Source organism: Phyllopteryx taeniolatus, chromosome 12 (genome assembly GCF_024500385.1).
Source record: "Phyllopteryx taeniolatus isolate TA_2022b chromosome 12, UOR_Ptae_1.2, whole genome shotgun sequence".
NCBI lineage: Eukaryota > Metazoa > Chordata > Actinopteri > Syngnathiformes > Syngnathidae > Phyllopteryx > Phyllopteryx taeniolatus.
The window spans coordinates 1,862,132-1,878,846 of NC_084513.1; the positions used below are offsets into that span (position 1 = coordinate 1,862,132).

Here is a 16,715-nt window from a genome sequence, read left to right on the forward strand (position 1 = left end):
TGGCCAGTATGCATGTGCCATGAATCCACAACTGTGTTTTTGCATATACGCTCAACTGGTGCACAGAGTAAGCAACATTTCTACACATTTATTAGTGAATGAGGCCCAACATCGTTTCATCACCAACGTCTTCTTTTTGGCACCACACTTATTCACTACTGAGCTAGTCTGGAACTAATCCAGTTCAGGTGCAGGCAATGTTTTGCGGGGGCCTTGTTGAAACACTGATTGGTCTCGCCATGTGCCCTCCCACAACGAGAGGGGTCCTTGACAGAGGGAGGCTGTTATCAGTGAAAAGTTACTAGACAATACAGTATTTGCCCCTTACAAAGACTGTATTCATTTAGTGCGATTGCTGAAGCTTTGTCAACACTATGTTCCTGGTGGCCACCGCAGCCCAGTTTGCCTGAAATGTAGTGGAATTTTGGCCATTTTTGTCTCCATATTCAAGTTTTGTTTGGGCTTTCGAAGTTTTCTCAAGGTCGATGCACTTGCGGTGAAAGGTCATGAGGGGGCTGCTGTGCCCTGAAAGCTCAAAGACACTAACGGTTTGGCCCGCGCACTACCACAGATGCCAGTACGTCGCACGCCCCCAGACTAGTCATCAAGGCCTGACATGTTTTTCACTTCCTGCAAAGGCTTTCTATGGATAAAACATGGTTGACGGGCACCTAGCCAGCTACGGAGCATATCTGAGCCCACGGTATAGAAAGGCGTGAGAGCAATAGCAACCATTGTATTCTTAAGCTACCTTTGCACTATGTTCGCGGTGGCCTTAGCAGGCCGTTTTCAGGCTACCGTGGACAAAATGGGATGGTCCTGAAACGGGGCAGCCGTTGCCGCTGGGCACAAAGTAAATCTACCTTTGAAAGGGATGGATGCACTTCAAGGCAGCCTCGCTTCCGCCCGAGGCTACAGACTGGACTTGTTTCATTCCAGTCAGTTTTTCGGCATTTCTCCCTAATAGTCTTTTCAATTTTGTTCTTGCACCCCTGGCCACTATTTGCGGAAAATGTATAAATAAACATGCAAGAACAGATCAGATAGCATCAGATTCTGCAAAGTAACAAATCAAAACAGAATCCACATGTAAATAACTTTGTGGCTTCAGGACGGACTTCCCGATCCCTAGTGAAACGCACGCAGATGTGATGAATTCTGAAGAAAGAAATGAGTCAGACAACTTACTAGCAGTCACATTTAGATGTTTGTAGTCCTGAGCACAGGCTCTGGAGACCTGGATTTGACCTCACTTAACTAAAAGATGTAATACTTTGTCAAACCTCAAACACTTATTCCATAGAACTTTCACAATTTTACTTGCAAGTCGGATCACTCGTCAGCTGCCTGAAAGTAGAAGGAAGTCAGGTCTCTGTACAGAATCATCTCTGAACAACACAACTGAACTCTTCCAAATAACCTATGCTCCTTTGACACTGCCTACCAGGAAAAAAGCTTAATGGTAGAGCTGACATCTATTCACATGTACCTTTCTGACAGAGCTCGCCGATGTGGAATAACGTGTTCGGATACTGTGTGTCCCTATAGTGTGCTAACGCAGCTGGTGCGACTTTGCGCATTCAGATAATTAGATGTGTGGTGACGTCAGAGACAGTTAAAACAAAGGGGTCTGGGCAGTGAGCCTTGGGTGTTAACTACCACTGATATTACATCAGAAATCAGCAAATTCAACACTACATACTGTACTGAGCAGCCGCTCTACTTCACTATGTCCCCTTTGTATGTCAAGATAAGAAGAATCAATGTTTTAGACCTGGGATTTTAGTCTAGAGACTTCCGAAGTGATAACTTTCCCCGGTAAAGGGAAAATATTTAAAGTTTAATCCTAAACCTCCTGTAATAACAAACTAATGGGCTATTAAGTGTCCTTTCATAAGCACTTCCAATGGAAAGTTTTGAGGGAGTAACTAGGTCACTAGGTGTGCCCCTCCATCTAAAGACCAATAATGACAGTCTGGGATTGGAATGGTTCCAACTGCTACCGCAAGCCTGGAATGGAAGATGATGACCCAAAAAAAAACAACAAAACAAAAAAACAAAAAAACAAAAAAATGAACAGGAAACATTTAGTTTCATCAAGGCAGTGGTCAGGGTGGTGCAATGTCATCTGGACAAGCAACAGGGAACAGTGCTTAAAAAAAAAAAGAAAATAATATGATTAAGCATGGAGTGCAGCCCGCTGTCATTTGTCACCTCGGCAACAGTGTTGCTTGGGCAATTAAGGACAAAGAATGTTGTACTTTTCTTACAGAACCTTGCGGACAACAAAATAAAAGTTCAGCTGCCTCGACGTGAACTTGTTGCTCAAAAAGTCTGCTAGCATACAAAACACTTTCGGTCTTTTGTGTTCCAGGGGACTCATTCTGTGGGCACACAAAGAGCACAATTCTTGGACAAAAGTTAAAGTTAGAGCCTGATTTTTGTTTGTTAGCAGGTACTTTCTAGTTGGTGCTGACATCATCTAATTAACTGATTGCGGGATTACTTGTTGTGGTGAGAATGCGCATGTTGTGGTGGCAATATCCCAACTTGACTGGGTTTTGGGTAAAAAGGCAAAGGTGGGTATATGGTGACGTGTGATTTCTGAGTGAAAGAGGCATTTTGGCAAGGGTAATGATTTCAATTGTGACTCAAATGGAAAAAGGAAAAAAGAAAAAAAAGCCCCCCCCCCCCCTTTTTTTTTTTTTTTTTAATTAACTGACCCCAAAATCTACTTTGGTCTTGAGCAACAAATGTGGCACCCCGTCATTAAGTTGACAAATTTTGCTGGAACAAAATCGAGGAGTGCCTTTCCGCACAGCGCTCGAGGCTTTGTTATGGTACTTCTTCACTATGCTGTTGGAACATTTTCACTTTGCGCTTAAGTTCCAACTGAAAATGTGACCAAATCTGTGCAATATGTTAAGATAAATAAAAGCTGCTCAGATCTGACAGGAGCTGAGAAAGCCCTTAAAACTTTTCCACTACAGTTTTCAGTGCAATTTGGCGCTGGAACTCCCAACTCAAAAGGCTTGACGCCGCTTTTACCGTATACGATAGACTGCATACTAACTGTGTTGGCTCATTGAAGGCACAATTATGGGATCCAAAAGAATTTCCCCCAGTAAAACGTGCCAGCACAAGAAGTGCGGCTTCAGTTCTAAAAATTACGTGCTGCTATATTTTTCTGCCTGGGGTCAAGCTGGATTGTATCATCAAATTCAAAGGAGCTTAAGTCAATATTTGAAGACTAAATGAAGAGGAAATTAGCTGCCGGGATATTTTTAGTGCCTTGCCTTCTGCGTCGTTAGGTGCAAAATTGCCAAAGTGTAAAATGTGTGTCAATGGGCGTGCAGCACTGAAGGGAAAAAAAATATATTTTAATAGCATGACCTTCACCCTGCTAGGAACTTTTGGAACTTTAAACATGATCACGTATTGTATGACACAAAACTAAAGAAGTGTAAGCCCTTTTGATGTTTAAATGTGGCGGGTTGAGTGAATTATCGCAGAGGCAGGGCAAAGACTTGAATGAGCCTTTTGGCGGCTGCGGTGTGCTTCTGTGCATAAGAAAATAAAAATGAAAAAATGCAACGTTGCAATGAGGGATTGCCCCTTTTACATATTTCTAAAAATCCAGATGAAACTCTCGAGTTATAATCGAAAAGCCCACAGAGAAATTATATACTATTAAAAAATTGGAAAGTAAGAATGGATTTTGTGTCCTGAGGGATGATGAAATGTGAACTGCTTCAAATTTCCTGTGGGACATCCCAGCAGACCTGAAATAAATACTGTACGTCATCATTTGCAATTTTACCAAAGTACACCAGGCGATCCTAAGAGCATGTCCCATCAAAATGGCTAATATTTCTAAAGGCAGAGGTTAACAATTCCTTATTCATTAAAAGTAATATAAAAGCTCCCCAATATATTCAACAAGGATAAACAACACACTGGCCAACGTTGCGTGCTAACACAAACTCTCCATCATAACCCAAGAACCATTATTCTGGTTTTGTTTAGATGAAACGTTTTTGGTTTTCTTCCTTTTGTGAAGCCAGGAAATTTGGTGGTCAACTTAATTGCAAAGTGTTATTGGTAGTGTTCACCTCCAGTCTCGAAGGAAGTGATCATGTGGACTATGAGTTGTTTCTCAGTTGCCAAGACATTTCTCCAGCATCTGTGAAATCAAGAGTTTCTATAATGCTAGAGATGTTTTTTTTTTGTGTGCACATACACGACACATTCATATGCACAAACATGCTTTAAAAAAAAAAAAAGAGCTGCTTGGTGATCAGTTTCCAAAGCAATGGCTCATTGTGGTTCCGTGCGCTTGTGGCTTGTGTCATGTCTTTAGTTGGACTCCTCAGACAGATTGTCTTACTGTGAGGGGAAACTGGATCGAGCTGATCTACTGTGGAGTGTAGTTGGTCCGTGGCACCCATGCAGAAAACGACTCAGAGAAGTGAAAACCAACACACTTAATGACAGGCGGCTGTGGGTGAGGAGCACAGTTTGGTCACGGAGGATGGCTGATTTAGCCTTTGAGCAGAAGACTTAAGAGGAGACAAATAGGTGCACCCACGGAGCTACTGGAAGGAGTAACACAGTCGTGGACAGGATGCAACCTGTTGGTGGTCTCCCACACACTTCAACTGAATCAAGACGACGGCCCAAAAAAAGCGACAGTCAGCAACCAGAAAAACCAACATAAGAGGAAGAGATTCTTCTTACCCAACAAACTGCTGATGGGGAACTTAATTAAGGCTTTTATCACAAGTGCAAATATAGTCATGAACTGATGATTAAATGTTTGCTCTGCGTAGAGACCCTGACATTACTGTACTATAAATGATCAGTAATCATCTTCCAGGGCTAAAAGTTGGAATATTTTCCTTCAGTTGTGATAAGAAGGAGACAACACATTAAGGGTGGAAACTTTCACATTTGACACTGCCACCAGGGAGGTTTTCATTAACTGGTTTGAATTACAGAAGAAGAATTAAACAAAAACTACTTCCATGTCGTTTATATGGAGGATGGGAGTGAGTGCCAAGGGAAAACATACAATTTAATAAAAACTTTGACTTTGTTGGGGTCTGCTCTCGAAAGAGGGTCATCCACTTATCTGTGGTTAAAATGCGGTTGCAGCAATATTACTGCATATAAAGTTTGAGTTTCTGTCTACTCTTAAAACTGCACGAGTCGAGAAATGCCATGTCTCATGACACTGCGTTGGTGGCGATGAGAAAATAACATTAAGTCTCCTCTGTGTCGCTGGCAAAACCTAAACGAGCAGTGGTCGCAATTAGAAGGATCGGGAAGTTTGACGTGCACTATTTTCTGTTACAGTAAACAGCGTGATCAACTTGACAGCGCTGCCATTACCAAACACGTAAACAGTGTTGAAGCGCCCCTGAAGTCTGTAGCTCGTGCAATGCAGTATCATGAAAATGATTAATATATCAAAAAGGATAATAAGGATAGTACGAACTAAACTTCACTAACAAAGCGGAACTATGCATGCCGAGCCAGTAGGTGGCGACGTCACATAGTAAATGAAGGTTCTTATCATAAACTGTCTTTGAGTCATTAAAAAAAACGCCCCCTAAGTCACTCGCTCCTGTTTATTTAATTATGACTGACATCTGCTGAGTAGTCGTGACCGAAAGAACGAGATCCCGGATACAAGCGGCCGAAATGAGTTTCCTCCGCAGGGTGTCCGGGCTATCCCTTAGAGATAGGGTGAGAAGCTCGGTCATCCGGGAGGATCTCAGATTAGAGCCGCTGCTCCTCCACATCGAGAGGAGCCAGATGAGGTGGCTGGGGCATCTGATTCGGATGCCTCCTGGACGCCCCCCCCGGTGAGGTGTTCCGTGCACGTCCCACCGGGAGGAGACCCAGGGGACGACCCGGGACACGCTGGAGAGACTACGTCTTTCGGCTGCCCTGGGAACGCCTCGGGATGCTCCCGGAAGAGCTGGATGAAGTGGCTGGGGAGAGGGAAGTCTGGGCGTCCCTGCTAAAGCAACTGCCGCCGCGACCTGACCTCGGATAAGCGGTAGAAAATGGATGGATGGATCTGCTGAGTAAGCAACGCATCTGTCAGCAGCCTGGGAGTAATAATAATCATCCATGGCTACAGGCTAAAGAACCACCCAAAAACCTGCCACACCCACACACACACATAACTTGTGTTGGGAATCAACACACCTGCCCGCAGATGCATGTGCAACAAACAGTTCAGTTCTGGTATTCCCTCTTATGGCATCCATGCGGCTAAAAGGATCAGGTTTCTAGTGCAGGGTATTAGCAGTTGCAATGAGGTGGGATAAGGCCAGGGGAACTCAGTTTTTCCATCAGCCATGCTGGAGGATTTTGTCTGTCACGGTCAAGTCGAGTCACGTCTCAATGAGAAAAGAGGAGACGGTGAATGAGTTTTACCTCAGGGACTGAATTCCGTTGAGTGAAGGAACCATGAACCCGAAGTTGACCTGGCAATTTTGAGCCTTGTCGGTAGTATGAAAGCTATAAACCTAGGTTAGATGACACTTGTAGCCCCTATACAGTTTTCCCCCACCATGTCTTACATTTGTATAAACGGCACTGACACAGAATTGGGGGGGGGGGGGACAAAGTCAACCTGGCAGTATTCCACCTTTGGAAGGTGCCGAAGGTGTATGAGGAGCTGTAATTGAGGCAGAACGGCGCATGTAACACCTTTCACAAAGAAGCAATCTTTTCTTCTATGATGCTTTGTAAAGCCACTGACAACGATTAGATCTAGAAAGTGACATTGCGTAAGTGTATCTAATATTGTGGCCTGGTACCTTGAGTACTTCAATAATATAACAAATTCTCAAAGGAACGGAAATGCTACAGTGATGGAAAATGTGGGACTCACCCCCGTGGTTTTGATTTTTTAAACAAGCAATTTCTCACATGGACCAAACGGAGCAGTTGAGAAAGAAAACGTGTGTTCCCATTTACTATATATGGAACACACACATAAAACACACATGGCGTGCAAAAAAATGCAGATTGCATTTGTGAGGTAAAGTGGGGCGGTCACTATCCTGTAGCTGTGACTATTTTAAGAATCTGCAAACTGTTGAATGCTGAGTGCTGCACAGTCAGCAGCAATGTTGTGGGTTCGACGGAACAGGAATTACTACTTGAAATGCACGCGGTCGAGCAACATGGGTTTCCATCTCCTACAAAAACACGGAAACAAATGAAAATAAAGGCTTCACCTAAACAGATGGCTGACCCCCAGAAAAAACAACAACAGTAAGCAGCTGCAATTGGGTAAATGAATAATACTGTCGTGTCATGGTAGTAGTCTGTCACAAAACACACAACTCATGCTTACGGTTGAGTATATTAGCGCAATTCCACTTTTAAATGATCTTTCTTGCATTTCTGTTTTTTTTTCATCTTTATTTTTATACATTTTTCTTTTTGTTTTTCAAGGTTTCTAAGCTGTCTTTATTTTAAATGCTTTTAATCATTTAACGCATATCGAGTTACCTTGTGTAGGAAATGCGCTATATATATATATATATATATATATATATATATGTATATATATATATATATATATATATATATATATATATGTATATATATATATATATATATATATATACACACACACACACACTTGCTTTGCTTCTGTGTGGCGTGCGGAACATTTTGGCACAAAATCTGAATGTTTTAAAGGGAAAACGAGCGGAACGGGCTGAAATACATGTCCGCCATGAACAAAATATCTGATATCACGTCTGATAATGTGAATTTATTTATTTATTTATTTTTAAACTATATACTGCTGAGTGTTTTGAGGAAGCCATCTCATCTTCACTTTAAGATCAGAAAAAGCAATAAAATTCTAAACCAAAAAAATACACAGCAAAATAATCATTACAAAAACACCTCACCTCAAATATGCCTCCTTTCCTGAAAAAAAAGTAACTTTCGCCGACTGTAATTAGCTCTACTACGACTGATGCATGCGTGCAGTAGTCGACATGGCTTCCATAAAGCTGAAGTTGGTGGTGTAAAGAGAAAATGCTGCTGTCTGCGGGAGAAAAAGCTGTCAAATATTTTAAGAATTTTAGAAAAATACCAAGTAATAATATATATATATATATATATATAATACATAAAAATCAACTCCCCTGGCCTTACTATATGAGGAAATAGGGTACTTAAAACATTATAACTGAATATAAACATGAATGAATGAAGGGTAAATATACATTCTAGGGGTCTTGAGTGACATTTATGGTTTTACCGGCTTGATGAAATGACTTGATGATTAAACAACCTCAGCACAGTGCAGATAAACAGAAGCAGGCGTAAACACAGAGATAGACGGCCATGTAGATGCGAGGATAAGATTACGGGAACACTCAGACGCAGAATGTCATCCAACACTGATACCAAAGAGGACACGGTCTTGAAATGATGATTATTTCTTCCAGCAGGAATGCCTCAAATATAAAACTGTACTATAAAGCTCTAATCGAACGCATCTAATAAAACCCATAACCAATTCTATGAAATGCCAAGTATACACTAAGATGTACTCCGTGGCACCGAATGAAAATGTGTTAGGAATATTGTTACAGCACAAATGTCAAACAGCTTCTAAAGGGCAAAACGCTTTTAACCAAGCACCGTGCTTTATAAATCTTATACAAGAACACCCAAGGCTTAAACATTGACATAGATACATACATCTGAACATGTTACATGGGATTTATTTACACACAAGAGATGAATTAAAAGAGATATATTTTTTAGGTTTACCCTATTATAAACAGTGTGGATTTTTTAATGAAGTCATCACGCATTTTAATAGTAACAATAGCCACTCATCCTTTTGTACAACCCCAATTCCAATGAAGTTGGGACGTTGTGTTAAACATAAATAAAAACAGAATACAATGATTTGTAAATCATGTTCAACCTATATTTAATTGAATACACTACAAAGACAAGATGTTTAATGTTCAAACTGATAAACTTTATTGTTTTTAGCAAATGATCATTAACTTAGAATTTTATGGCTGCAACACGTTCCAAAAAAGCTGGGACAGGGTCATGTTTACCACTGTGTTACATCACCTTTTCTTTTAACTACATTCAATAAAGGTTTGGGAACTGAGGACACTAAATGTTGAAGCTTTGTAGGTGGAATTCTTTCCCATTCTTGCTTGATGTACAGCTTCAGCTGTTCAACAGTCCGGGGTCTCCATTATCGTATTTTACGCTTCATAATGCGCCACACATTTTCAATGGGAGTCAGGTCTGGACCGCAGGCAAGCCAGTCTAGTACCTGCACTCTTTTACTACAAAGCCACGCTGTTGTAACACATGCAGAATGTGGATTGGCATTGTCTTGCTGAAATAAGCAGGGGCGTCCATGAAAAAGACGTTGCTTGGATGGCAGCATATGTTTCTCCAAAATCTGTATGTACCTTTCAGCATTAATGGTGCCTTCACAGATGTGTAAGTTACCCATGCCATTGGCACTAACACAGCCCCATACCATCACAGATGCTGGCTTTTGAACTTTGCGTCCATAACAGTCCGGATGGTTCTTTTCCTCTTTGGCCCGGAGAACACGAGGTCCACAATTTCCAAAAACAATTTGAAATGTGGACTCGTCAGACCACAGAACACTTTTCCACTTAGCATCATTCCATCTTAGAGGAGCTTGAGCCCAGAGAAGCCGGTGGCGTTTCTGAGTGTTGTTGATAAATAGCTTTTACTTTGCATAGTAGAGTTTCAAGTTGCACTTACGGATGTAGCGCCAAACTGTATTTACTGACATTGGTTTCCTGAAGTGTTCCTGAGCCCATGTGGTGATATCCTTTACACATTGATGACGGTTTTTGATGCAGTGCCGCCTAAGGGATCGAAGGTCACGGGCATTCAATGTTTTCGACCTTGCTGCTTACATGCAGTGATTTCTCCAGTTTCTCTGAACCTTTTGATGATTATGGACCGTAGATGATGAAATTCTAAGTTAATGATTATTTGCTCAAAACAATAAGGTTTATCAGTTTGAACATTAAATATCTTGTCTTTGTAGTGTATTCAATTAAATGTAGGTTGAACATGATTTGCAAATCATTGTATTCTGTTTTTATTTATGTTCAACACAATGTCCCAACTTCATGGGAATTGGGGTTGTATAAGCGCTTGCCCTCATTCGGTATGATGGAGGCTAGCCCAGCTGAAAAAATTGTATTTCACATGCAGCAGAGAGGAAGTTGCTTTATTTTATTTATTTATTTATTATTATTATTATTTTTTTAATAGACCCACAAACAATGTCCATCCATCTATTTTCTATACTACTTATCCTGTTCAGGGTCATGGGAAGCTGGAGCCTATCTCCGATCACTGAGTGAATGGCAGACTACACGGTGGACTGGTCGCCGGTTAATCACAGAGCACATAGAGACCATTCACATCATTCAATCAGTGCAAACACCAATGTCAAACTATTATATTTTTAATAAAGCTTTTACCAGGTTATTTCTTTTTCCATTATTTCCTTTTAGAGGCAAATTCAAATCTGCAACAGATTGTTTTCAACCTGCAATGAAAACATAATCAAATATGTAATAAAAGCGCATACTGTACAACACCAAACACAAAAGCACTTTCCCAGATTCATTCATACTAAGCCACACATGGAGAGGAGCAAGGACTAGATGAACGTCTAGTGTTTGCTATAATTAGGACCTCATTAAGGCTCCATGCTCGGTGACCACTAGAAGAGTGTAGAAGAAGAAGGCGTATTGGACTTAACATTTAATGACTGCCACAAACATCAGTGTGCTCGGTATGTCGGCCCTGGTTTGCACATATTAAACCAAACACTTGTTGGGCGTACATAAATAGAGACGGGCATTGTGCATGCCAGCACTGTCACAAGGCACCCTGTGTGGCTTTGGGGTGAGCCAGTGGCCTTGCCTCTGGCCATGAGATTTTAATGGGGAACTCTTAATGTTCTGGGAATGCAACACATTCAGCCAATTTGGTCCACAAACAATCACAAGTAAAATATATATAAATACAATACAATACAATACAATACAACCAGCTATTTATTGTATTACCGTGTTTCTGCAAACAGTGGCAGAGGCCGTTCCAAGCGAATAGAATTTTTTTTTGTCAAAAGGCAAGAATCGAGGATAATTGAAGGAACTAACAAATCATGTAGGTCCCTTTACATAACCATGGACACACAAAATTGTGGGGCGACCATGTCAGAGTATACTGGAATGCTAAACGGCCTTAAAGACACTGTTCGCCTCCACAAGAAATAACTTGAATATTTTCCAGATTGTTTATAACATGAGCCAAGACTCCACGCTACAGTATAATTCATCCGAGACACGGTTTACATGCCTCTGTCAGTTCTGCTCTTTTAGTGAGCAAACGAGTTTATTTACAATTTTCCTAAAATAGTGAAGATTTTTACAATAGCCATAATAATAGTCCAGCACAGTCCATGATCAATACTGAGCCACTTCAATTCTGAAGGTGGCAGTAACGTGCATTAAAAGGTGGTTGCCAGCTGCCAACCAAATGAAGGCAAGAAAATGAGTCCCATGAAACCATCCACAAGTAGAAAAATTAAGGGTCTTGGTGTATTTTTGATAGTATTACCACAATTACTGCTAATTAGCAGAGAAGCCATTTGCAGAAGGAGGGTGATTTAAAGTGGTGGACAAACGAAAATCCAGGAGTAATTGACCTCCCTAACCCGCCCCTTTCAAAAGGGTTTGTAATTGCATATAGATGCCACAAGATGGTGGCAAAGCACTTAAAATGAAGAGGATCATAAAGCATCAACACCATGCATCTAGCACAATCTTGAACCCGTGTTACATAAACCATTCAGTAGTTATATTATTCAACACGGACAATTCATCTTCACGAGGCTCATCAGCAGTATTACCTAGCACACTAGCCTAAATAACATGCTAGCACAAGCTGCCGTGACATAACATAGGCAAACAATTACGTGCAATAGTACTTTACACAAATGGTTTAACTTATTAACCTCACCTGTTGGCAATCACACACACTAATAAATGTGAGTGAACACACACAAATTGGAACACCGAAGTAGACTACACAACTATTAGCAGCGACATCAGGAGAGAAGCAGAAACATACATAGGTGCGTTCAAGGATCGCCCAACGAAACAGGACATCTCAAACGCAGATGAAAAAAAACAACAACCCACTGTTAATGAATTAAACCGAACAGCAACAGAAGAAGGGATATTTGGTTTGATATACAAGTAAATTATGTTATGGGTTTGGTTATATAACAAATTTAACTCATAAGTCAAGGTACCACTGTCTTATCTTGACACCGTGCACAGTGTTGTTACCTGAGCACAGGACGCCTTTGTGTCGAGCGCACGAGAAGTCGTCGCACTGGCAGAAGCTGCCGTAGAACTTGCCAAACTCAGACTCGTAGCACAGGCACTGGTTGCAGCTGCACTCGCCGCGGCCGCTGCACGCCTGCTTGCTCTCGGCCTCACGGCAGGCGCCCAGGTGTATGCTGCTGGCCTCACCCTCCTGGCACTCGCAGCGGGTGCCAAGGTAGCCCGGCTCGCACTGGCAGCTCCCACAGTTGTAGGTGCCTGCCGGGAGAAACATGGTCTTCCATTCACTCCTACTCAACTACCCTCGATCACATTTAAAATACATAATGTACATACCGTGTAGTGCCACTTAATATTTTACATTGGCATTTATTATTTTTACACACCATACAAGATACCACAGGGAAAAAAATAAAAATATTACTGACTCAAATTTTCAGATATTGCTCCTGTAATGCTTCAAGTGATTATCGTTTTTTCACTCTAATTGAAAACCACAGGTCGGTCTATGCCTATATACATTTTCTCATTTGTTTAAAGGTGTGGGGGGGGGAACAAAATAAAATAATAAAATAAAAGATAATTCAATCTTTCTAAACACTTCCTAATGTAATGGATGGACAAACAGACAACAGTTACCAATGGAGCTGCAGATGGTGCTGTTGATTTGGGCTGCCCGGGCGCAGCCGCATTCACACTGGTACTCGACGGCGACCTGCAGGCGGTCTTTGAAGCCCACCGGCTTGATAGTGAAACTGTGGTCAGTGCCGCGAAGTGGGCAACTCCTCGCCTCAACGCTCACGTTAAACGACACCTGTAAGGACATACGGGATCAAACATTAGGTACAACAGCACAATTTTAATAGGTCCACGATTTCTGTGGTTGCTAATATTTTGACTATTATGAAGTCAGGTAAGGGAACCAAAGTATATAAAAAAGCTATTATTATGGTGCAGTGCATTTCTACACCACTGTAAACTACAACTTTACCACACCTTTTTACTTGTAGCCGTGGTGGCAATATATTCTACATTTGAATGATTTAATTTGGGGTATTCTTTGAAATGTAAAAATTCTGCTACAATATATCTTTTAGGCTGCAACTTAAGATACAATTAGTTTCAAGTTGGAATATATGTGTAAAAACATACTATCATGATTTTATTTAAAATCTTCCCAAATATGTGTTCAACTTGAATGCAATTCGTCAATTAAAAAAAGAAAAAAAAAGGCTTAATTCCATTTACATTTTAACTCAGCTTTACATTTCTTCAACCCAATATGTATTTACTTAAAAAAAAAAAAAAAAAAAAAAAAAAAAAAAAAAAAAAAAACTGTGACACTGCTTACATTCCGGCGGCACGGTGGCCGACTGGTTAGAGCGTCAGCCTCACAGTTCTGAGGTGCGGGGTTCAATCCCCGTCCCCGCCTGTGTGGAGTTTGCATGTTCTCCCCGTGCCTGCGTGGGTTTTCTCCGGGCACTCCGGTTTCCTCCCACATCCCAAAAACATGCATTAATTGGAGACTCTAAATTGCCCGTAGGCATGACTGTGAGTGCGAATGGTTGTTTGTTTCGATGTGCCCTGCGATTGGCTGGCAACCAGTTCAGGGTGTACCCCGCCTCCTGCCCGATGACAGCTGGGATAGGCTCCAGCACGCCCGCGACCCTAGTGAGGAGAAGCGGCTCAGAAAATGGATGGATGCTTACATTCCATATCATTATCGACTAATAAAAAGCAGGTATTTGCATTGCTTTTAATACGACAACAAAATTCAATTCTCTTTGTAATTTGGATAAAAATATGATTTTTTTTCTTTTTTTTAAGTCACAAAAGCCAAGTAAGGTTACCTAAATATAAGGTATTGCGCTCAGTTTGATGCATTGCAGTTCTACTCCAACCACAATAACAGAACAGTTAAAATTAATACCGCTCTGCAAGTGTCAATAAAAAGTGAGCATTAATATCTTTGTAAGGTAGAATTTGTGTATTGGATATGGTTTCACTGTGCAGCTGTACTTAAGGTGTCCGGTGAGTGGACAGTAGGACAACAAAATTCTCACTATGGTTACCATATTTGTAAGATAGCCAATGAGTTTTGTAGAAGCAAACACAGCTGCCGTGCACATACATGCACATGCAAAGTGAACTACACATGACCCAGTGTTATAATGGTTATAACAGTGAGCGTGACCCATCCAGTGAGTCAACAAAGTTCAGATCTCATTGCTACGAGGAAGGAAGAGTCACCGAATCCGAAACACAGTGTCATATCGGTGGGAAATGGAACGTCACATCCTGGAAACTGTTACATCTCCCATCTACACCATATTCTGCTCACTTCCTGTAAGTAGTGGAATGGCTACCAGCACGAGCTATACAGGAAGTGGTTACATCACATGGCACCGACAGGACATTGCTTCTCCCTTGGTGCCTCCGTATCCTTAATGAGCTAATGAGCGAGGCACACAATTAAATTTAGTGTAAATGTGAATCGCGCGGAGGCTCGCAGCTTCATGACTGTCATAAGGACAACCGAGGGGGTTGTCAATAGTCGAGTGAGGGGAAAAACACAGGAAGTAGAGGACACAGGCAAATTTATTGAGATTCATTGAGAAAATACTGTTGTGGACAAGTATGTGGACACATTTCCCCTTTAGCAAGTGAAAAATGAAGACAATATGGTGTTTTTAAGAACAAAGATGGTTTATAACCTTCATAGAAACTAGATTTACCTAAGACAGTTTCCAGTGGAACTCCACTCAAAATTGTCTCAGACTGATCACCACCCAAGTATTGTGACTGTTTCCACTCACATGAAGTAAAAAGTGAAGGAAATATAGAATTGCTAAAAGGAAGAGTAGGGTTCAGCCTCTGTAGAAAATTAATGGTCCTCAAACATGTCCCTAAGGAACTTCACTCAAATTTATATCTGACCAACAGGACTGCTCAGATTCTCTGTTCTGGTTCATGCCAAAGGAGTTTTTTGGACATGTTCCTCCACACCAAACCCATCCAAGCCTGCTTTTATTGACCTTGTTTTGTGCACTGGGAACAGAAAAGGATATTCCCCAAACATTTCCCACTAAATCCGAAGCATTCAACTGTCCACAGTGTCTTGGTAAATTTAGAGATTACGGTTCCACAGTGTAGCCCAACCCCTGAGTGATTAATTTAAATGACTGATCAAGATGTGTGTAGCAAGAGTTCTACTTTTATTAATGATGTCAACTTATTGTCCCTGACTGAGCAGACAGGACAGAGACATGTGGTCCACTTTCCTTCATCCAGAGTTCCAGTTCCTTTTCTCCACCATACTTTTCTATCTTTGCCACTACTTCAGGGATGTCAAACTCATTTTTGTCGCAGGCCACATTGTAGTTGCGATTTCCCTCAGAGGGCCGTTGACTGTGACTGTGTAGCCATATAAATGCTTAATCACCTCATCATATTATTACAGATACACAACAAATTGAGGGATAACTACTTTTTAAATCATAAGACAAGGATAAGTTTATTCAACTATTTAACAAAGTATCTGTAAAAAGTGTTTTGGTAACAAAAAAAAAGGAATATCTCAAGATGGTTACATATGACAATTTGACATTTTGGCACAGATTTGAGTAAGAATCAGGGACGTTCACGAATATGATTTGCTTTTGCGGGCCACATAAAATTATGTAGCAGGCCAGATCTGGCCCCCGGGCCTTGAGTTTGACACCTGTGCTCTACTTAGTGGGGAAGTCAACAAATAAAATTTGTCAAATAAAAAAAAAATTTAAACCCAGAAAGGAGAGCATATTTCCAAATGCAATCGTGAAAAATGTTCCATGGAAAAGATCAGTTTAATAAATTGTCTAAACAATTAGGACAATAAAAGCAACACAAAATGATGACAGACAAAAAAAATGAGTGTGGTTACTTTCAGTGTAACTGTGAGAAGAACATTTGCTTAGCTTCTGATGCCCTGGAAAGAATTCCTCCTCCAGCCAAGTGTTTTTTTCTTTGACAGTCTCTTTACTCCTTCAGCCTACTTTTTGTGCGAGGTCATTGACATGCAGCATCCCACTCCATGGCGGGAACACACAGTTGACGCGAGCAAGCTAAACCCCAGCCCCCGGGAACAGATTGCTCCTAGCCTGCAAACTCCTTTCATTGGTCAGCATAAAAGATGTGAACACCGACTCTTTAGGGAGCCCCTCGTCCATTCATTGGTGCCAATCTGCAACAATGTCACCCAAATCCCCCCTGAGGCCCCGACCACTATCCGTTGCCATCCCAACACAGTCC

The 16,715-nt window shown here is 41.2% G+C and overlaps 1 protein-coding gene across 4 annotated transcripts in view; it reads right to left on the reverse strand.

The window, feature by feature from the left end:
- itgb5 (integrin, beta 5) overlaps window positions 1-16,715 on the reverse strand; it is a 41,918-nt gene that overhangs the window by 10,089 nt on the left and 15,114 nt on the right. For all 4 annotated transcript variants that reach the window (XR_009791038.1, XR_009791037.1, XM_061791704.1 and 1 more), the window contains exons 10-11: window positions 13,065-13,239; window positions 12,429-12,683 (exon numbers count right to left, since the gene is read on the reverse strand). Coding sequence is in view for 2 of the 4 variants with exons in the window: in XM_061791704.1 (XP_061647688.1) it covers window positions 12,429-12,683; window positions 13,065-13,239 (430 nt within the window). In the remaining 2 variants the exon portion in view is untranslated. The remainder of the gene's footprint in view (window positions 1-12,428; window positions 12,684-13,064; window positions 13,240-16,715) is intronic.